General features: G+C 52.3%; 10 protein-coding genes and 1 non-coding gene across 15 annotated transcripts in view; all 11 read right to left on the minus strand.

The window, feature by feature from the left end:
- The window catches only part of ABB37_01649 (hypothetical protein), a gene marked incomplete at its 3' end in the record, with an annotated part of 1,834 nt that extends 680 nt beyond the window's left edge, over positions 1-1,154 (minus strand). Inside the window, exon 1 of the mRNA XM_015798235.1 lies at positions 1-1,154. This exon is cut by the window's left edge and continues 680 nt beyond it.
- Positions 1,155-1,463: 309 nt separating this feature from the next.
- On the minus strand, positions 1,464-3,227 carry ABB37_01650 (hypothetical protein; the record flags this gene model as incomplete). Its single annotated transcript, XM_015798236.1, has 1 exon — positions 1,464-3,227. The coding sequence occupies exon 1, from the start codon at positions 3,096-3,098 to the stop codon at positions 1,464-1,466; it is 1,635 nt and encodes a 544-aa protein (XP_015663756.1). The 5' UTR covers positions 3,099-3,227.
- A 705-nt stretch (positions 3,228-3,932) lies between these two features.
- Positions 3,933-5,112, minus strand: ABB37_01651 (putative mitochondrial hypothetical protein; the record flags this gene model as incomplete). Its single annotated transcript, XM_015798237.1, has 1 exon — positions 3,933-5,112. Exon 1 carries the CDS (start codon positions 4,809-4,811, stop codon positions 3,933-3,935), a length of 879 nt encoding a protein of 292 aa, XP_015663757.1. The 5' UTR covers positions 4,812-5,112.
- A 3,434-nt stretch (positions 5,113-8,546) lies between these two features.
- Positions 8,547-11,120, minus strand: ABB37_01652 (hypothetical protein; the record flags this gene model as incomplete). Its single annotated transcript, XM_015798238.1, has 1 exon — positions 8,547-11,120. The coding sequence occupies one exon, from the start codon at positions 11,118-11,120 to the stop codon at positions 8,547-8,549; it is 2,574 nt and encodes an 857-aa protein (XP_015663758.1).
- A 914-nt stretch (positions 11,121-12,034) lies between these two features.
- Positions 12,035-12,106, minus strand: ABB37_01848. The gene has a single exon. It is a non-coding gene; the product is annotated as a tRNA-Arg (tRNA).
- A 303-nt stretch (positions 12,107-12,409) lies between these two features.
- ABB37_01653 (putative ATP-dependent RNA helicase FAL1) lies at positions 12,410-13,767 on the minus strand (the record flags this gene model as incomplete). Its single annotated transcript, XM_015798239.1, has 1 exon — positions 12,410-13,767. Exon 1 carries the CDS (start codon positions 13,577-13,579, stop codon positions 12,410-12,412), a length of 1,170 nt encoding a protein of 389 aa, XP_015663759.1. The 5' UTR covers positions 13,580-13,767.
- A 306-nt stretch (positions 13,768-14,073) lies between these two features.
- Positions 14,074-16,163, minus strand: ABB37_01654 (hypothetical protein; the record flags this gene model as incomplete). The annotated part of the gene is made up of 1 exon (XM_015798240.1): positions 14,074-16,163. Exon 1 carries the CDS (start codon positions 16,003-16,005, stop codon positions 14,074-14,076), a length of 1,932 nt encoding a protein of 643 aa, XP_015663760.1. The 5' UTR covers positions 16,006-16,163.
- Positions 16,164-16,778: 615 nt separating this feature from the next.
- Positions 16,779-17,332, minus strand: ABB37_01655 (hypothetical protein; the record flags this gene model as incomplete). Of its 2 annotated transcripts, none has more annotated exons than XM_015798242.1 (1): positions 16,779-17,332. In XM_015798242.1, exon 1 carries the CDS (start codon positions 17,196-17,198, stop codon positions 16,779-16,781), a length of 420 nt encoding a protein of 139 aa, XP_015663762.1. In that variant the 5' UTR covers positions 17,199-17,332. The 2 variants fall into 2 exon arrangements, with proteins under 2 accessions (XP_015663762.1, XP_015663761.1); XM_015798241.1 differs by having other exon boundaries at positions 16,779-17,231.
- A 1,065-nt stretch (positions 17,333-18,397) lies between these two features.
- ABB37_01656 (hypothetical protein) lies at positions 18,398-18,965 on the minus strand (the record flags this gene model as incomplete). 4 transcript variants are annotated; one of them, XM_015798246.1, is made up of 1 exon in its annotated part: positions 18,398-18,965. In XM_015798246.1, the coding sequence occupies exon 1, from the start codon at positions 18,752-18,754 to the stop codon at positions 18,398-18,400; it is 357 nt and encodes a 118-aa protein (XP_015663766.1). In that variant the 5' UTR covers positions 18,755-18,965. The 4 variants fall into 4 exon arrangements, with proteins under 4 accessions (XP_015663766.1, XP_015663765.1, XP_015663764.1 ...); XM_015798245.1 differs by having other exon boundaries at positions 18,398-18,883; XM_015798244.1 differs by having other exon boundaries at positions 18,398-18,877.
- Positions 18,966-19,554: 589 nt separating this feature from the next.
- On the minus strand, positions 19,555-20,090 carry ABB37_01657 (hypothetical protein; the record flags this gene model as incomplete). Its single annotated transcript, XM_015798247.1, has 1 exon — positions 19,555-20,090. Exon 1 carries the CDS (start codon positions 19,936-19,938, stop codon positions 19,555-19,557), a length of 384 nt encoding a protein of 127 aa, XP_015663767.1. The 5' UTR covers positions 19,939-20,090.
- Positions 20,091-20,509: 419 nt separating this feature from the next.
- ABB37_01658 (hypothetical protein) lies at positions 20,510-20,692 on the minus strand (the record flags this gene model as incomplete). Its single annotated transcript, XM_015798248.1, has 1 exon — positions 20,510-20,692. One exon carries the CDS (start codon positions 20,690-20,692, stop codon positions 20,510-20,512), a length of 183 nt encoding a protein of 60 aa, XP_015663768.1.
- Positions 20,693-21,023: the final 331 nt, after the last annotated feature.

Here is a 21,023-nt window from a genome sequence, read left to right on the forward strand (position 1 = left end):
GGAGCTGCTGCTGCTGCTTGAGCTCCATCCACTCCCAGAGGAGGAAGATTTGGAGCTGTCGCTGGCGCTCCTGCTGCTGCTGCTGCTGCTGCTTGAGCTCCATCCACTCCCAGAGGAGGAGGAATTGGAGCTGTCGCTGGCGCTCCTGCTGCTGCTGCTGCTGCTTGAGCTCCATCCACTCCCAGAGGAGGAGGAATTGGAGCTGTCGCTGGCGCTCCTGCTGCTGCTGCTGCTGCTGCTTGAGCTCCATCCACTCCCAGAGGAGGAGGAATTGGAGCTGTCGCTGGCGCTCCTGCTGCCGCTGCTATTACTGCTGCTGCTGTGGATGGTAACAGAGCTGTCAGATGAGTTACTGGACGAGGCGTGCGCCGAAGACCCGGGGTGGACAGCCGTTTCGGAGGAGGAAGAACTCAAAAAAAAAGGCGTTGGCGTTGGCGTTGCGGCCTCTGAAGATGCGTAAGCTGCCGAACTGCTGTGCGAGTGGGAAACAGAGGAAGCGGCAGCGGTGTGTGCCGCATCGCTCGTAGCGTGACCCTCATCGGTAGACGCGGCCAACATGTTCATGAGCGCCCTGTCGCGTAGACGAGGAGGCAGAGGAGGAGAAGGCAGCGGCATGTCCGCGACTGCCACCCCCACCCTCACGAGATCTACATGATCGAGTCGAAGTTTGTAGGATGCAATGGACTTGGCGAGTGCAGCGGAGATGCTAGAGAAGAGCACGAGAACGCATAGAGTCACTGCAATCCCACACAGGCGGCTGCTTTTACTCTGCGAAAACATGCTGGACGTAACTAACGGTATAAGGCGTTTCCTTGGTCTAATGAAAAATGAATCTCTACTGTTATAGATGAACACGAATAGCGGTGCACCTAGACCAGCCGCTCAGATAAAGCCAAGAGGAAACAAAACAAAAAAAAATGTCACCTTCAGCCCACTCGAAAACAATACTAGATCCTTGGACAGGAAAACACAAAGAAAAAGCTTTGGCCGGAAAGAGTACAACAGAAAACAGGAGAGGAGGAGTGGAGGAGAGACAATGATCAAGGAGAGGAATAACACAAAGAATAGGAGGAAACAACGTTAAAGAAAAGCACAACGCCAACCTTTACGAGACCTGAAATGTTTTCGCGTGTCGATTGTGGTTTTCTTTTTTCTGACGGGACGATAAAGGAGAAGAGGTGGGCAGAGAAGCGAAGGGAGGAAAGAAGTGAATGAGAAAGGCTTTCTCGCAGAAAGGGAAAACAGAGCTTTCTATAGGCAGGACTACGGCAAAAGGAAACTGCGTCATATATATTCGGCGGCCCCGTCCACGTGTGCAAGGAGAACGATCCTTCCTGTATATCATCAGTGGGGATAAGCTATGCGCTCTCCCGTCCACGTGCCGCGGGTGCATACAGTATCATTCAAAGTAACTTTGCTCGATTCATTTTTTGTATGTGTGCTGGTCATGAAACATTGGCATCTCACCTGGGTATTGTGGAGGTTTCTGATCGGCTGCTGTAAGAATCGTCGGAAGAAGAATAAGAAGTAGAGGAAGTGGTCGCGTTGTAGCTATTTTTTGGACGGGTAGCAGCAGCCGTGCGCTGCAGTCGAGCCTGCAGCGCTGCCGCTTGACGCCTCCGGAAGAGACCCTCGGTGCTGCTGAGACTGCTGTCGCTGTCCGCTCTTGGTATCTCAGCCTTTGCTCCAACGACGGCAACAGGACCACGCTTCCCTGCACTACCAAACGCTTCCTTCACCTGCACGCCCGATTCCGCAGATGTGTTGCCGCTGCTGTCCGTCTCCGTTGATATGCCAGACGAGTCCGCCGCGGACGAGGAGCCGCCTGTGAAGTCGTCAGAGGAGTACGTTTCGTCCCTCGTGCCCCTCTCTCTTCCTTCCTTTCTGCCTCCACGGCGGTTCGCCGACGCAGCGGCAAAGTTGGCCGGCCTCCACGGACCCCTGCGATAGGGCATCGGCTCGTCCGGATAGGCCTTGACGATTTCCACCCGGACCGTGTCTCGATTCGACGCGTCTTTTGGCGCCGCTTTCATTGCGTTTAGCCGCCGAGCGTGCGTCGCTTCATGGACGTCGAGCTGCTCGCGCATCTGCACGACTTGGTGCCGCAGCGCGTAGAGATGTAGGGCGAGCTCCTTCTTCGCCTCGTCGGAGAAACTTCTTTCGCTGCGGTTGGCGACAAGGGCGGGATTGGAATTCGCAGCGGCTGCTGGTGAGGACTGTGCACCATCACGGCTGAGAAGAGGTGTTGCTATGGGAGCAGATGCGTTGAGCAGCTTCTCGGGAAACCCTTGCAAAGGTATTGGATGAACAACAGGAGGACGTGAGGGCACGTCGATGCCAGTTGAAGTGTCGGTCGGCAGCTGAAAAGCACAAATGAGCTGTTGATTCGCGTCGTCTAACGCGAGCGTCTTGAGCACGCACTCTTGCAGGCGACGCTCAAGTGATGTGACGACGCCTGCAAGGAGGGCTTCGTGTGTGCCAACAAGTTGCGCCTGAATCACAACGTTGTGCTGCCTCGTCGCGTTATCAACGACAACGTCCGCCTGAACAGTGGCATCTGTTCCTTTATTCGGTTCCTCGTGTGCGTGGTCATCTGCTTTTGTCGAGGATTCTGCGATATGTACGTGTGCTGTGCTCGACGGTGACCTGATTTCCACTTGGAGAGGGGAGCGAGCCCCTTCCGCATCAAGGGGTTCCAACGAAAGTACTGCCGACGACCCTGTAAATGGAGGACACGCTTCATGTGCGGTGATCGACCGCAAAGGAATGGGCGAAGGCAAAGAGGTAGTTGTAGGTGAGTCATCCTTTGTCTGTGTTCCGTTTTTGTTCTCTTCTCGCGGCGATGCAGCACGCTCCACGGACCTTGCACCAACATCATCATCGGCAACGTTGCGTTTTCTGATAAGAAACGCTTCGTTATCCTGTCTGCGGTTGGACTCCAAGTTTTGTACAAGGCTGCTGAGCCAGGAAACGCCTTGCAATGCTGGTGATGAGTTATGTCCGACAACCGGCGCGTTGGGGAATGTCGGCCGTCCGTCAGCGTAGGGGTCGGAAAATCGGCCTGCATACGCCAGTCGTAGATGAAGAGGGATGTCCATCTTCTCTTTTATGGATATATATATATATATATGAATCTATAAAGTTAAAAGGCACTTGAATATCTTAATGACCCAAAACACTTTGTTCACACGTGCGAAACACGTTGGTCAATCATGTGCGTGTTGGCCTGATCACCGCGAGAAAGCCAAGGGACAACAGAAAGGAAGGATAGAAGCAACAGAATACCCCCAGTAAATCGGAAGAAACACTTTTCTTTAGGAAAAACAAAATCGTGCGTCTGCATATTTGCGTTTCCACCTCAACCATCGTTATGGATCTTGTCCCTACCCCCCCCCCCCCCCTTCCGGTTCTTGGCACGCTACGACAGTGTCACACGAAGAAGCACATTGTTAGGCCATATCAGTCTATACTGCTTAGACATCTCCGGTTTGGCACGCTTACGTTGCCAATATATAATACGAGTAATATTCGTTTCTTTCTCAGAGCACACCCCTGCAGCGCAGGAGTTCATAGAAACAGCGACGAGCAATCAAACAACGATACCGCTAATATCGATAGAGCTAATAAGACAAATCCGACACGTAACGTGAATTCACGCGCCATCGAAAAAGAGAAAGAGAAAGAGAATATGATCGGAGGTGGCGATGTTGTGAATTGAAACCGCGACGTACGGCAAAAAAAAAAACATAACCCAAACTCCCCGTAAGCAGCCGGACTACACTCCGAAAATAATACAAAACAAAGGAGGCAACTAACCTCTGCCCATCATTCTACATTTGCTACTAGAAAACAACAACAACAAAAAAGCGGGTGCGGACAGTTCGAATCGGGCCTACGTACCAGCCACCATAATCGAGAGAGAGATACTTGCTCTACGGGAAAATGAGAGATTGATACACCACGTCCTCCGGCTTTCCAATGAGGATAATTGTCTCGGGCTCCGCCTTCTTGTTCTTGGTGTACATCGTAATGGACAGTGACTTGTACACGTTCGTTGACGACATAAACCCCGTGCTCTCCCTCCGTATGTCACAGGACACTAATCCCTCGTTACCGCTGGACGGATTCTTCAGGGTAAACAGCATCTGCAACCGGCGCTGCTTCAGTCCTAGCAGGTCCGACAGTTCGTACGAGCCGCTCCGAATGCGACGCAGCAGCGGCAGCTTGAAGCCGCCGGTGGAGTGGTAAGCGCGAAACTCACCGGTGCGCGGGTGCGTGCCGAGGTGGTTGATCACCTTCTCGTTGCGCATCACCAGCGCAATGGATTGGTTGTAGACGGTGGTCGTGTTAATGCGAGAGCGGCGCACGAAGGAGATGACCGTGGTGTAGCAAATGAGACACGTCAAGAAGCCGCCCATGAAGCCCAGGCGCGCCACCGTCTGCAGGCTGAAGCGCGAGAGAATGATGTAGCTCTTAAAGAAGATGTACACGACAATCAGCATCGTGAAGGCACCACCGGCCACCTTCGCGTAGAACATCACGTTGTCCGCGGAAAGGCCGAAGATGGTTCCACTGTACCGCGTCGTAGTCCGATCGTATGCGATGTCGTCAAGCTTTACCTTCCTCTGATGGCGACCGAAGACGGAGTCCAGAAAGGCGCGGCGCGGTGCCCGCATCGCACTGCAGGACATCGAGGAGGGAAAAGAAGTGGAGGACGACACAACACAGTGCTGCGGCGGAAAGCGACGCGCCGTGTTCGCCACTAGCGCGACTCCCGCCGCTGCGTAAGGAGCCTGCAACCGACGGAGCATAATTAGGCAGTTAAAAAAAAAAGAGGGAGATAACGTGTGAGAAAGAAAATGAAGCCGAAATGATCAGAACAGCGAAAATTGTCGTTGCTGTGGATTTCTTGTGAATATATATATGTATATACCAGCCACGATTGCTTCAAAAAGTGGTGTGTGTGTGTGTGTGTGCAGAACCGCCTCGAAAACCGAATCCTACAAACTGAAAACAAAATCAAATTGCCTCCAGAGCGCAACAAAATAGTTAACAGAACAGCGACAACTCAAAGAAGATCCGCACGTTTCGTGATTGGACGATGGGAAGTACTACAGGTGAAAGAAAAAAAGGGAGGCGAGATTACCCGGAAAAAAAAAGAGGAAGGGTGGGACGTCAGCGAGCGCTAAAATTCGCATGGGAGCGCGGATGAACGTCGGAGACGGGCGACCAATATGGAAACCGCGCGGCAGTGATAGAGAGCTCTGAGCCTTCCCTTCCCCCCATTCACAGAGCTATGTAAACGCATATCAAAGAGGAGGGGGGGGGGGAAGCTGATCCCTTACTGCGGCGCATCCGTTAAGGTTGATTTGCTCTGTCCGCCATCGAAGGCGAAATTAGACGCATCAGTTCTTCTCTTCTTGTATCCATATGTGTGTGTTTCTCCGCGTGGGGAGAGGTGCAAAAACGGTAAGCCATCCCGTCGATCAAAGAGAGGCACAAAACAGCGATAAAAAAAAAACCGATGTTGCCTAGCGAAAGATGTGGGAAAGGTGGATCAGCGTGAAAGCGAAGGGCCGGGGGGTCATGCACCGTAGAGGTATTCCGCAGTCCCACGTGAGAGCCTCCAATCCTCCGATTCGCAGCGAGTCACCGCAGGTTCTTAAAGCCAAGAGCGATAGAGGTTATGCACACACACAACTGAGTGGAAAGGAGAACAAACAAACAAACAAACAAAACATACAAAATCAAAATCGGAGTGCATAAAAGCAAGAGCTAAAAGAGCAGCGAAGCAAGAAAGGAGATAATTGTGTAAGATCACATGCACCGCACGCTATCGATTATGCGCTTCATCAGTGCAAAAAAAAAAGGGAGGACAGGGGAAGGGGAGTGGGAAAGACTTTCCTTGTCTCTTTCTTTGATAAGGTGAAGAGCATAACGACAATGAAATCAACGTGAAGCCTCGGCGGCTCTACTACAATGGAAAGCAAAAGGGTTTTCTTTCTGTTATCGTGGAAGGAGTGTCAACAGCTGTAGGCGCGTACGTCTTTCTCCAGTGATGCTGCCTTAAAGCAAAACAGAACTGAGAGCTAAGGTTCACCTGACACGTGTAGTGGTGCTGCAGCTTGACCCTACAAGACAACGTAGTCCACGGTTTTAGGGAAAAGAAAACTACTTCAGCAGAGCTTCAACATAAAACAATACAATACAAAAATAAAACTAATAAGACGTCCAGAAGTGACACAGAGGTATGCATATGCGCGGCGTTGCAGACAGAGCACCACGTGGCAGCTTCGTCAGAGTGCAGTAGCAGAAAAAAAATTGCGTTTAAAAAGGGGACATTTTCCAATTCTCCTCGGAGATTGGATGCGTACCGAACTATCATTATATTGACTGCAGTGAACGCATCCTGCGAGGTCTGCGAGGAAAGAAAGATGAGCGAGGATTGCAGTCACGCGTGTTTTTTTCCCCCTCATAATATCGCTTCATTAAAACCATTTCTATAGAACGTAGAGGAGCTACTTTTGCCTCCTTTAGCTTGACGTGAGAAATTACGGAACTCACAAATCATGTCGGTATCATGTTTCTGTCCCTGCATCTCCAACGCTTGTGACGTGGCAACAGAAGAACAGAACACCAAACTTAAAGAAATCTTAGGGCTTTGCTTATTAGCGCCGTTACTTTTATATTTTAATTCCTCAACGTTTGGGTGAAAAGAAGGAGGCACCCTTCTCTCGATACCAGCAAAACCAAGCCGTAGACAAAGTCGGGGAAAACACATTACGTTGCAGGAAACCTCGCAGAGATCAACGAGAAGCGGGAAGCTCGGCAAACGGGTTTCAAAAAGAAGGAGAGTAATGTTCGGTCTACTTCAACGCAGAAGGCCATCGCACACCGAACGGGCACGAGAAAGATATCTAAGAGAAGTCAGAAACAGAATAAGGCTATTAAAGTAACAACGGAGAAACAACGACAACAAAAGCAGTTCATAAGTAGAAACAGACTCGCACACGCCAAGACGAAAACCTAAAACACACCGGAACAATAAAAAAACTTCGTTCTGCACTCAAGCATCGGAAGAGAGAGAGAGCACAAGGCAAAGGACACAAGAAAACAACGAGAGACAACGAGACACACACCGCAGCATACCCAGGTAAGAAAAAAAAATATTTAAAGCCGTCAAAACAAAAAAAAATGGAGAAGTATAATTATATAAACATCGTATACGACAGAAGAGGCATAGTGCTAAGAGCAGGCTCATCACTTGCTCGCCTTCAAGCAAGACCATCAGGCACTGTAAGCTTCAGAAAGGGAAACACACAGACATGCACACATCATAGAAGCGAATGGTCAGGCAAGAGAGCAGCACAATTCGACCCAGTACAAAAAAGAGAAAGAACAAGAAGAAAAGAAAGAGATGGGTCCTCACCAACTCGTTGTTTGTGAAAAAGGAGACGTATCTGTTATTTTTATTCAAAGAAAAAACAGCCAAAAACAAAAGTGTCAGACCAGGACCTCCACGAAAGACATACAATGCGGCCTACACGTGAGGCAAATGAGGAGCATTACAGTCATTCTATGTTTCCTTTACCTTTAACAGCCACTTTCTACGGTAGTGGACTGCAAACGCTGGGGTTTGATTTACAATGGAAACAGGTACAGAAGGCCACGGTGCGACAAGAGGGAAAAACATGAAATCAAAAAGGGAGAGTTTCATGTATAGTTTGGTTGATTCCTTTTTTTTTTTTGAGGGAGAGGGAGTGCGAGAGAGGAAAATAGAGAGCTGCAGGTGGTGCATTGCATCAGTACTCAAACAGGGGAACACTGAAGTACAAAAAAGAAAAGAAAATGAGCGCAGGCCAACCGTTGGAGGTGAAGATGTCAACAGCGGAGGAGCGAGAACAAGAAGTCACGTGACACAGAGATAATAGATGTTAGTGAGAGTTAAAAACTAAAAATAATGAGCGACCTTTTTTTTGAAAGGGGGGAAAAGTTCTGTAGAAGTTTCTTGGTGGTCGTTTTACGCACTCGTGCAGAAAAAAGGGGGAAAAAAATGAACGCGTCATGACACGGTTAACAGCAGAAAAACACCCAGGCTCATATATTATTGTTAAACAATGCAGCAGCATTCCGTCGGGAATGGAGGAGGCCCAGCACGGGCTTGATGGGACTTCGCAACGAAAAGGGAAACGAGAGATTCGCACCTTCTCTCTCTTTCCTTTATTTTCTATCGTAGAAGCACATCTTACATATGTGCGAAGTTTTGTTTCGAGTTACCTATACTCAATAACGCATTGCAAAGAGACCAAAACACAGTATAAAACGAGAAACAATCAAAGATGTGGTCGGGAAAAAAAGGAGAAGAGAACCGGAGAGTACAAAAAAGAGAAGGCGCATATAACAAGACAATTTCAGGCTTCATCAAACAAAAACAATCGAAGGTGTTTTGTTTTTCCCGTTTACGGGAAAAGGAAAGAAAAAATGTTAGGGGCATGACACACAACAGAAGTACGGGGAAGGCTGTAAACCGTGAAGAGGATGCAGATTCACATGACAACGCATTGCGCACACTCATTCGGCTTCACTTTGCAACATTTTCCAGTCGACTTTGTCTTCTCAAGGGAGGCAGAATCAGACGGGGGCTTGAAAACGGAATCGGGGTCTGTCTCGTGCGGCTCACTCGCGCAGTGGAAGTTCTGCATGTTGGCGCAAATCGGAGTAGCAGTGACCGCGCGCGCGAGCAACTCCGGCTGCTCCTCTTCCTCCTCCGGCTGCTCCTTGCAGCTCGCCTGCATCGCGGCCAGCTCGCCATTCCGCTCGTCCAGCGCCGCCTGCAGCAGCGTCAGCCCGCTCCACTGCACTTGCTTATCTCTGCAAATGTGCTCCAAGAGCTCGATGGTGCGCCCGTGTGCACTGAAGCGCGGGCGGGCATCCAGCACCTCCGGCTCCAACGCGAAGGTGACGTGACGCTCACGCCGGCGTCGCTGCTGGGACTCGAAGGAGGACACCGCACCGGCCATTGGGGTGGTGGTGCGGCTGGCGCTGCTGCACCGGTGGGACTGACGCCCGCTCGTGCTGTTGGCGTGGGCGTCTGCTGTAGCCGCTGTGTCGTCCGTGTCGAATGTAGCGGATTGAATGACGTACTTGAGCCGCTTCGACGACAGCGGCGATACGGGCCGCGCGGCTTCGGAAGACGCCACATCCGCGGCGGTAGTTTTAATGCAGGACGCGAGCGGTGCGGCGTCGCCAGTGGCACGGCCGAGGAGGGTGGATTTACTTATCGCGTCGGTGGCCTCGGTGGCCTGCGGAGCGACGTGTGCGTTGTCGTCGTCGGACGAAGGCGATAGGTTTTGGGCAGTCAGCAGCAGCCGCGGCGTCGACGCGTCATCCGTGTCGTGCGGTGACGGCGGAGATGTCCTGGCAAAGTCGCTGCACAGCGCGTAGGCGGAGATGCGGGGTGGGAGGGAGGCAATAAAGTGCTCCGCGTCCATTCCCGCCACGGCGAAGGTGTCGTGCGGGTTGCGCATCTCCCACTGCTCGAACTGACGCAGCTCCTCGCGCAGGTTGGCGTTCGTCTGCCAGCAGCTCTGTAGCTGCTCCCCGAGAGCCCGTAGGTGTTTCCGCTGCGCGGCAATGACGCGCGACGATTGCACGAATCTACGACGAGACTGCATGAGGGGGGAAGAGACATCCTCCACCTTCTTGTACAGTGTTGACAAAAACGCCGTCTCACTCGCGGGATCGACCAAGGGAAGCTCCTGCTGCAGCCGCCGTACCGCGTTGACGTACTGCGACTCAAAGTGACGCAGAAGCGTCACCTTCACACGCCAAAATTGGATCGTGTTCGCCGCCTCCATCGTGCGCGTCCATGAAAGGTGCTGCCCTTTGCTTTTGCAGTGCAGCCGTGCCTTCTGCTCTCGCGCGTACAGTTCGCGCAGCTGGCTCGTGTGCTGCTCCAGCTTGTGGACTTGACGTTGCAACTGAGCTACACCGCATAAGAACTCATCATAACCGTCATTAAACGCTGCGTCGGAGCGCCTCCTTCCGCTTTTTGCGGCGAGGTCGTTCAGAGTGTCGTCGGAGGCCCGCTGACGATCCGAGAGACAGGCGCCCATCGTGGCCCCCTCTTCCAAGTCGCTGCTGTCGTCTTCACGCACCCGCTCAGAAGAAGAAGAGTTTAACGAGTCGTGGTCATCGCCATCGCTGTCCGTGTAGGACATCATGCTGCCGGAAAAGTACGCATCAGGCAGCGTCACCTCCTCGGCCGAATCCACGGAAGGGCCAAGCTTCCTTCTCGCGGCGCTCGAGCAGCTCGCGCTGCGGCTCGCCTCTCCTGCTGCGTCGGTTTCCCGCTTACAGTGGCGCACCACGTAACAGCAGTCTGGCGGTGCGTATGGGTCCGGCGTGGTCCGCGGCACCCGCGGCATCCGTATTGCTTCCACTTCTCCGTTTTCCATGGTGTGCCAGCGCGTCTTCTGCAGTCCGTGTCTGGCGCCGCTCTCCGCTGAAGCTGCCGCCGTGGTCCTCTTGCCGCTCTCGCGCGCAGATGTCACAGCACTCTGGCTGCGTGAGGACCGGCGAAGGGAACTGCGCACGCTCATTGTCAGCAGCTCCTCCTCGTCCTCCGGCACTCCGAAATCGTCGCGCGTCGTCTGAGGAGTAGTGAGAAAGCCGGGACTGTCCTGCTGGTGGTGCTTCGGGGTGTAGCCAGAGTGGTAACCGTACTTGAAGTTGTTGTGCATCCATCGAAGCTCATTCGCCAGCCGCTTAAACAGATGGGGAGGTTTCCGCTTTGGTATCGTCGTTTGTGCCTCGCCGTTGCGGCCGCTGCGGCCGAACGCGTTCGACGAGGCGGACGGTGTCATGCCGCTAAAATCGCTGTCACCACGCAGCACAGCAGCGCTCGGGTCGTCGTCTTCCACGTAATCCGCTAACGAACACGCACTGCCACGGTAACTGACGAAGGCGCAGCTGACGTTTGAGTAACGCCCCGCACGCGGTGCGGCGGCTGCGCTGGTTCCAAATAGCCCGTTTCCCGGACTCGTCATGTCTAACTTATTGCCGCGCGGAACATCTTGGAACAGCGAGTTCGAGGACGCCCTAGACGGAGGGACCATCATGTCTGAAGAAAGGTGTAGCTGCTTACTTGAACTCACACGAACGCGCACGCACACACAGAACTAGTCAGATTCTGCTGCACAGGAAAAGGATAGGCAGAGAGAACCGATGCAGTTTTTCATGAAGCAGCCAATCACGCCAGAGAAGGAAATCAGTGATGAAAATAATTACTAAAAAAGCAGAACAGAAAAAAAAAGCAAAGAGTATTGGACACTCGTGTTAAGAAAGAAAAGAATGGAAAATAGTGCGTTAGACACGTAAACGCAGGAATCGTACGGAAGAGGAACAAGGAAAAAGCAAACCAAGAAAAAAACGAAACGGAACTGTTATGGTTAGCTGATCAAGAGGAAATAACAACAAAAAAGGGAGGAAGCAAACGGTATTAGCGAGTGGCGCTAATGTTTTCAGAGCAAACACACAAACAAGAAAGGAGGCTTGCTCTGAATGTTGGAACAAAGAGCTTCTGGATGGACCGTTGGGTAGACGATCTGACGCCAACCGACGCACAAGCACCAAAAACAAGCACCAATAACGCTTCCGCTGGAACAGAAAACGAGGTGACGTGTTCTGTACAAGAAGCACAAGGGGGAAAAAACAAAAGACACACACACACAAACACACACACAAAGAAACCCAACGGAAATCAGAGCCGCGGAGTGATGGCCCTTCGCTATAGTTTTTCCTTTTATGATGATTTGTGACGGCTCCAACGCTTGTGGATCGCCGCGTTACTGTTTATCGTTAGGCGTTTTTTTGTCTTCTTTTACGGCGAACCGTGTGAGAGACAGCTGGCAGCGCACTCGTGGTGTTGAGTGACAAAAGCAAGGCTTTTGCAGCAATGCTAAGGGCAGAGAAAGGCGACGGGGAGGGGCTGGAGAGGTGGAATTGGGGTTTGAGGATTCATGAAAAAAAAAAACATCCGTGACAGGATTCGAACCTGCAACCCTCTGATCCGTAGTCAGATGCTCTTCCATTGAGCCACACGGACACACACAACGATTCTAGTCAGGGACCAGAGGGTGCCATAGAACGGGAATGACACAGCGCCACTCGCTCTCCCGTTCTCCCTTTTTCTTCTTTCATCATCCGTTGCCTTCCACTACGGTTACCTTTATCACTCGAGGGTGGCCGCCGCCCGCACACCAACGCATGAGCGCACGCACGCCCATCACAAAAGTCATGTTAAGCGAAAAACAAGAATACACACACGAAAAAGAGCCCGTACGTAGCACCTGTACGTCGCACCTCTACACACACGCGCGTACGCAAGTGCGCCGATCAGTGCCTTCTCTCACACCTGCTCGCCAATGTTCGCCGGCAGCTCCTCGATCTGCGTGGCGTAAAACTGCTCGATGTCGCGCAGCAGGCGCAGCTCGTCGCGGCGCACGAAAGTGATGGCGAGCCCCGTGCGGCCCATGCGACCGGTCCGGCCCACGCGGTGGATATACTGCTCACGCGACAGCGGCAGATCGTAGTTCAGTACGAGCGAGACCTGCTCCACGTCAATGCCGCGTGCCCACAGATCGGTTGTGATGAGCACGCGGCTGTGCCCGTCGCGGAACTGACGCATAATCTCGTCTCGCTCGGCCTGTGGCATGTCCCCGTGCATCGCGCTCACGGTGAACTTCTCGCGCGTCATCTTCTTCGCGAGCTGCTCCACCTTCTTGCGTGTGTTGCAGAACACAACGGCGTGGGCGATCGTCAGGCTGTCGTAAAGCTCCAGCAGAACGTCAAACTTGTTTCGCTCCTCGTCGACGGAGACGAAGTACTGCTTAATGCTGTCCACCGTAATCTCATCTCGCTTCACGAGGATGCTCGCCGGCTCTGTCATGAACTTCTCCGTCATCTCCAACACATCCGCCGGCAGCGTGGCGGACACGAGAATGACCTGCAGCGGCGGCACCATGCGATAGATGTCGTGAATCTGCGCCTTGAAGCCTTTGCCGAGCATCTCGTCCGCTTCATCCAGAACGAGCGTCTTGAGCCCGTTCACGCGCAGGCTTTTGCGTCGCATCATGTCGAACACCCGACCTGGGGTGCCGGAGATGATGTGGATGCCGCTCTCGAGGCGACGGACGTCCTCCTCGGTGCTCTTGCCGCCAATGCACGCGTACGCGGTGAGCCCCATGTGATGACCAATGTTGTTGCACAAGTCCTGCGTCTGCACGGCCAGCTCGCGCGTCGGAGACAGGATGAGGGCTTGCGTCTCGCGGATCTGCGGATTGCATGCCTGTAGCAGACACACGCAAAAGGCGGAGGTCTTGCCTGTACCCGACGACGCCTGCGCAATCACATCGCGCCCGTTCAGGAACGGCACAATGAAGCGCTTCTGAATGGCGGTGGGCTTCTTGTAGCCAAAGCTGTACATGCCCTTCAGCAGGTCCTCCTTGAGCCCCATCGCCTCGAAGGTGGGGATGGCCAGCACGTTGGCCTGGATATCATCGACTTCCTCCGCTGCCATTTTATGTATCTAATCAAACGTTTGCTCCACCTTGTAATCAAGAAAAAAAAAACTTGCAGGAAGAGAAAGATTCGAAGTGCACCTTTTCAGCAAACCCACGGCAAGCAGGAGATACAAAAGGTGTGTGGGAGTGTATGAGCTGCGTCGCAAAGGGAAATACCACAGGTAGACAAGTTTTATTTTTGTTCTGGGGCCCCGGCAGGGAAGAAGAAGAAAAGAAGAAGCAAGAATGCATTCGGAGTCGTGAAATAAAGCGGCGCATGACATTTGATTTCCGTTTGTCGCGGCGTCCACTTCAAGAGCAGCGAGAATGCCGCTGAAGTGTTCCACGGCATTTTCATTTACAACTAGTCGCCTTTTTTCTTCTTATACGTGTACGACGCGGAGAGAACCCCGCCACGAAGAAAACTGTACAAAGAACGGAGGAAACAAAGCTAAACTTGAAGGCCGCCATGCTCATTGACGGACGAAAAGGAGCCGCTATTTGAACCTAGTCATGGGGTCAACGCAGCGGCACGCTGTCGAAGGGTGCGGCACACCATCTGCTCGCGATGCAGCGTCTCACGCAGCTGAGCGATGACGCTCGCACTGCGACGGCATGCCTCTTCCAGCAGCTCGTTGCGTTGTGTCATGGAACGCACCTGCACCTCCAATTCTGCCAGTTGCGGGCCACGCTGAGCTTCTTCGCGGCTGTGCTCCATCATCACGCTGCGCACCACACTCGTCTCTTGGCGATACTGACGCTCCAGCAGCTGCCTCGCTGATCGTTCCGCGTCAAGTCGGTCCTGTTGAGCGGCCTTCTCGCGCCGTTGCGCCTCTACCTCGTGTATCCACTCCTGCAACTCGCGTTGGAGTTCATCTTTGTCTTTCGCATGTGCGTCCCGCGCGCGTTTCAGCGTCGTCTCCGCTTCTTCGACTGCCGAGCGCGCCACTCGCGCCTCGCGGTCAAGCTCTTCGCTGTGCGCCGATTTCAACGCGGCCAGCTCGTCTGAATGCCGTGCCTCTACCGCACGCAGTTGTGTTTCCTGCTCCTCCTTCAGCCTGTCCAACGCGACTTGAAAGTTGAAGGAGTGCTTCTCCGTTTCGCGGAGCTGCTCTTGCGTTGCCTGCAGCACCGCCTGCGTTGCGCGATGCTCCTCGCTCTGCCGGCGCAGATTTGCGACTTCCTTCAGCAGCACTTTCAGCTCGTCTTGCGTTGCGCGCAGCCGCTCCTCCAGGGAGAAGCGGTGGCGTTGGCTGGTCGAGACCGCTTCTTCAGCCGCTTGCAGTTTCGTGGCGGCAGTTTCTGTTGAACTATGTAGCTGCTGCCGCAGGCTTCGTTCCTTGTCCGTGACAGCCAGGTATTTCTCACGGAGAGTGCGCAGGTCTTCCTGCTGCCCACTACAACGTTGCTGCAGGTCTTCCAGTTCGCTCTGCTGCTGCTTCAGCTGGTCGAGTTGCTTGGTGAGCTTGAAGAGACGCTGCCGGGTGTGCTCGAGGGTGAGAAGCACCAGCTCGTGCTTCGCTGTGTAGTCGTCTTTCTCTCTTTGAGCCGCGGCAAGCAGATGAACGACACAACGCAGCTGATGAACTGTAGCAGCCCAATTCGTTTCCGCAGACCGGCAGCGGCCCTCCATCAGTGTCATCAACTGTGCTGAGCTCTCTTGTTCTACGTTGCGCAGCTGCAACTGATGGTCCTCGTCGCGTGCCTGCAACTCCAAGGTCTCTTTTGTCGTGTTCAGTTCATGTCGAAGGGCTTCCGCACGGTCTTGCTGCTCCTTCGCCTCCAGCTCTGCGAAACGCAAGGCCTTTTCATGCATCTCCACGAGCTTCGCACGTTCGTCTTCGACCGTGGCATACCATGCCTCCCATTGCTTCACAGCCCCGGAAGACGTCGTGTTTTGCGCCTTGGCATCGCGCATAACAAAATACAGCTGCATTGTGTGTTGCCGCAGAGTGTCCAGCAGCGTCATTGCGGTTTCTTCCAGCGCGGCTCGCTCTCGAACTTCCTGCTGCACAACCGCCTCGGCCGCGTACTGCTCCCATCCATCACAGCACCACTGCGCGTACTGGAAAGCGTGCCGCAAGCTGCGCAGCTCGGCCGACATGTTCCGCACATCTTCCACGACATCCCCCAGGCCGTGCTGGAGTTCGGATGGGCGGTCCAGCAGCGCGCGGAGCTCCGCGATGTGCTCCCGCCACGCCGCGTTCTCGCTGTCTTGCGCCGCAATCAGGCGTTCCTTTTCGTCCAACGCGGTCTGCAAGCTCTTCACGAGTACAATCGTTGTGTGGTGGCGGCTCTCGAGCTCCTCACGGGCGCGCAACGTCTGCTCCACCAAATCGCGCATCCGCTTGTTGTCCTCGTACAACTTGAAGGCATCGGCGTCCTTTTCAGCGATGGTGACGAAGAACTTCTGCAAAATTTCATCGACGTCGTTGTCCGCCATCGCGAAGCAAAACCGTGCGGTGTTCTACCGCTCTATGATCTTGTTTTTCTTTCCCTTTTGAAGAGGTAGCGGTTGAGTGTTTCTATCGAATACGTTGCTGTCGATCATTGTGAACTTTTTGGGGTCTTCTATTGACGTCACTGCGTCATCCACGTTCCTACGCAGGTCAAAAAAAAAAAAAGAGATGGGTGGAAAATGCTGAGAAGGGTTGGACAGCTCGAGGAGACTTCGTTATGCAGGATGGAGAGCTTCGTCACGATTTTAAAATGCTGACATCAGCAAAAAACGAAAAGGCTTGGTCACGTATTAGTTACATTCGTTGTAGCAAAAATCGTAGCCATAGCGCAGCTATCAGAAGCGCACGAAGACTTGACAGCAAGCCAGCCTTCCGCCATTGACAGTCAGCATCTGCTAGATTTTTTTTTCCCATCTTCCTCATTTTCCATAGATGATCCTTGGTAGGTTCAAGTACGCCATTGTGCAGAGTGAAACGACACGCGTCACGAATAAAACTCAGCATTGATGAAAGCAAGAAAAAAAAATGCATCCATGTCTACAGAGCCAGAATGGCAGCGAAATCTTCTGCAACTGCAGCAGCTAGCCATAGTGCGTGCAGCGGTCCGCGTGGCCTACGAAGAGGCTGCGAGCTTCAAATCGAATATGTACATCAAGATCCACTAAAGGAAGCGATTAGAGCGGCACACACATACACACACATCACGGGGGGAAAAACAAGGTAAAACAACCAAGAAATCGCACTGTGATCTTCGTATCTAGTCGCTATCATCCTCTACGCCGCCGAAGTTGTTGTCGAGGTGGCGCACATCATCCACGTCTTCTTTGCGTTGAATGTCCTCCTCCTGCTCCGCTTCGGACAAGCGGCGTTGCCCGTTCCCGCGCTGCGCCGCTGATGCAGCTCCCGCAGTAGAGGAAGACGGCACCGAGTGTTGGTGGCTCGCCGCAGGAGCAACGTGGTTTGCAGGTCGAGCGGGTTCGGCCACTGGTGCGGTGTGACGACGAGGGTGTCCCCCGTGAGAGGTGGTCGCTGCTCCGCCGTGTTGCAAGCGGTCTTCAAACGCTGCGATTTCGTTTGTTGATGGTTCGAAGTCCTTCGTGTCGTCCTGGAGGTACGTATCCTGTAGCATGGGGTCTGCCGCTTCCTTCGAGGTGGTTGGACTGGCTTTCGGTGGCATTTTTCCTCTTTTCTTCTTTGAGAATGTTGTTGCTTTGTTGAGAGGAGATACGAGGAATGGTCAACCGTTTCGTATATGTGCGTGTGTTTGAGAGAAAAAAAGAAGGCAGAGATCCGAGTATGAATGAAATGCCCTGCAGAAAAAAAAAAGAAGAAGGTGCAGATCGCACAGAAGAGAAGTGGGGAAAGGCAACTCGACAGACGAGGCGAACTGTCTCTGAATAAAGTAGAAACACGACCTCTCAGGAAGCACTACACCGAGTCGAAACTTTCTTTGGAATGTCAAAACTCTCACCTACAAAGAAAGATGGCGGGGGAGAGGGTCTTTACGGCAGCGTGCTTGCTGCAACAACCGATTCCATAAGGTTAAGATTGCTTGCACGTTTAGTTTTCCTTATTGTTTTTTCTTCTGATATTAATCCCTTTTTGTGGCTCTACGGGTTTTGTTGAATAAAAACTCTTAGTAGGACGTCCGAAGTACGTACGTCTGTGGAATGGTGTACGTTGAGAATGCGTGGAATGACGGGGGCAGACCAAAGAGAAGCACAAGGACTCAACAAAGAAAACGAAAAAAGCGAAGGAATAGCGTCGAGAGAGGAGAGGAGTACATGCATACGATCCCGAAGCTCCGCAGGCAGGACACAGCCGTCGTGCTCCCTACAGAACTTTTTCTGTTGTTGTGAAGGATCAGAGACGCACGCTCACGTACACCTAGCGAGAGCCAAGGAAAAGGTGTTGCTCCTTGACGTTGCCCGTTTTTCTCGTTGCCGCTTCTCCCACCTTCCATTCTCTTGTAGGTCAAGGCACCAAAAATAAAGAACCATTTTGAACAGTTAAATGAGACAGTTGGAAACAATAGAACGATGAAAAAACAAAGACAAGAAAAGAGAAGAAAACGGAGAATTTAGTATTTTGTGTGTTGACGGCGATGATATCAATGCCACGAGCCCGCAACAGAAGGAGAAGAAAAAAGAAGAAAAAATGAGGAGACAGAACGTACCAGACATGCGGCGAGCACTTTACAAACAACGAAAAGAGCGGTACAGCTCGAAGTCCGAAGGCTTCAACAGGGTTTTCAGTTACGTGGCACCAGTAAGGGCCGGGAATTCGTCACCTCAACAGAACAAAAATTAGCTATCGAAAGAAAAGAACGGAGAAAACGCCTACGAATCGATCCAGTGCGGCGAGGACAGTGACTACTTACTCTGGCGCTCCTGTGTGGTACAGGAAGAAGGCCGCCACCATGACAAGGCACCACCCCGTCATCATCATCAGCCCACCAGACGGTGTCAGCGGAGCCAGTGCCTGCGGAGCACCCAAGGTGGTGGCGTAGATTGTGAAGGAGAAGAACGTCGTGCCCACCGCGAAGAGCCACGCCGCAATGTCCATCCACTTCGCGGCCTTCGGATTCGTGGGGCGTATAGCTTCCGCCAGAGCAAGGGTCGCGATAGCGGCGAGGTCATGCAACATCTGGTAGTGGGCGGCTGACTGGAACATCTGACGTGCGCTTTCGGGGTAACTGTGGAGGCCGTGCGCACCGATGGCGGCGGCAACCATGCTCGTAAGGCCAAGGAAGGCGGTGAAGAAGACAAGAGGAGTGTGGACCATTTTTTTTTTTGAAGGAGTTTTTTAGTTTTTACGGTATAAATATAAAGAGCTGGATAACGATAGGCGAAGAGCTTTCACTGAGTAAAGACCAGAAAAAGAACACAGAAGACGGTGAACACACGATATAAGGGATCAGAAAAAGTAACACTCGGTGAGGCACTGAGGATCGCAGTCAAGACAGAAGATAGGATAAAAGGACACCACGACACAAAACGGGTCTCGAGAGAGCGGCTGCCGTGATAAAATCTACGCTGCCCGTCCAGAACACCACTCACACCCATACACATGTGCTCTTTGTTTGCTTTGACCCGGCTTCCTTTTTTCTTTGGCGAGCCCCAGCCACGGAAGGCAACCAGTAACGTTAAAGGTGAAGTAAACAACGCGAGCTGCTCAGCGGCGTCAATCGGTTTTTAATTATTATTTTTTGAGTGTGCGGGTTTCCTTCAATCAGAAAACTCCAAAAAACAAAAATCAAAAGTATTAACTTGGGGAATAAAACTTGTCCATTTTGAGGTGGGTGTATAACGCGAGACCGTGCTTGTGCTGTTCTCAGAAAGAGCGGTGCTTCACCAGATGAACTGGGGCCGAGTATCTTTCAGTGCTACTTTTCTCTAATACATGTACATATATAAACCGTTGTGCGGTGTCTCGTGCGAGGAAAAAGGCATTTTCAGTTCGCCGTTTTTATTTATTTATTTGTTGGTTTGTTTCGCGGGTGTCGGGGTACAGGAGAGAAACAACAGCACCTGCTAAAGTGCGAAAGCGGCCGCGGCGAGGCACGCCCAACCGCCCATCATAACGTAGCCGCCCGTGGGAGCCAACCGACCCATTTCCTTCGGGGCGCCGAAGGTGCGCGCGTAAATCGTGCCCGAAAAGAGAGTGGTGCCGGCCAGGAACAACCACGCCGCGATGGTGAAGCGCTTCGCCGCGACCGGGCTCGTCGTTTTGACGACCTGACCGAAGGCCACCGCACCGAGAGCGGCGATGCTGTGCATCAGCTGGTAGTGTGCGCCGATCAAGAAAGCGTTGCGCTGCTCCTCGGTCTTGCTCTTCAGGCCATGAGAGCCGACGGCGCCGGCAATGCAGGCGGTGCAGCCAAGAATGCCGCTGTAGACGAGAGGGACGCAGACCATGGTGGAGTTGACGTGTTTTTTTTTTCCAGTTGATGCTGTTGAACAGGAGAAAGCTAGAAAGTTGTTTCCGTTGAGGAGAAAACGGTTAGAAGGAAAGAAGGAAAGTCTGGGAGCGATAGATCAAAAAGAAGCGTACAGTGAGAAGGTATTGCTACAACACGTCGAACAAGGGCAGACACAAGTACCGTCAACCAGCGAAAACCATAGCCGTGGTGAGAAGGAAGCGCACAAGGAAGAAAAAAAAAGACGGGAAAGGTGGGAAGGAGAAGTCAGCAGGAAAGGAAACCACAGAAGAAATCGTGCATCTTTGGTGACTCATGAAAGCGTATTTTTCTCTTTCTTTTACCCTCAACACACCACAGCGGAGTTCGCCACAGCAGATACCGTTCTTATCTTTTCTTTTTAGAAGTCAAAAGCCGCCCTTCTTCCTTCTTTACGGTCACAGAAGAGTCGTAATAACAAAACAACAGAGAAACAACAACCGCAAGAAAAAAAAAACGATAGAGGATTTACTCCGTAGCTGCGGAAGCTCGGCAAGTTTTCGTTAATTCTTTTTCTTCTTGTGTGGAGTTCAAAGCGCGCCTTCGTTTCGCTCATTGCGCAGCTTCAACGCGCCGTCTTGCATGCAGGAGATTATCTCCACACCCATCGAGTACCCCAGCTCAGAATTCTTCCCTGCGCCGCTCGGTTCTGTGAGCAAAGTGCCACTACAAAGCCTCACCGTCTTTGCGTGCACTTCACGCAGAGCCCTCATCGTTGGTCCTAACCTCGTGAGTGAAACAAACAAAAGAAGAGATCTGAAAAGAGCGCAAGAACAAACAATGCCTTTTTCTTTCTCTTTTTGTTTGCTTTGGAGCAGTCCGCTAAAGTTAGAAACAGTGAGCCGTAACAGGCAAGGAATCACTACCGCAACCCGCTCCGAATAACGGGCGAAACGACTAATAAACAAATAAATAAATAGAAAACGTTACCCGGCATATTTGTTGATAAATGTGAAGTGACAAGTTTTCTTTTTAAGTGCGTTAAATTTGACGTAGAGTTGAATTACAGTGGCCGAAAGCGGTGAACAAAGGAGCGACCTCGAA

The sequence above is a fragment of the Leptomonas pyrrhocoris genome (assembly GCF_001293395.1).
Source record: "Leptomonas pyrrhocoris isolate H10 chromosome Unknown, whole genome shotgun sequence".
Lineage (NCBI taxonomy): Eukaryota > Euglenozoa > Kinetoplastea > Trypanosomatida > Trypanosomatidae > Leptomonas > Leptomonas pyrrhocoris.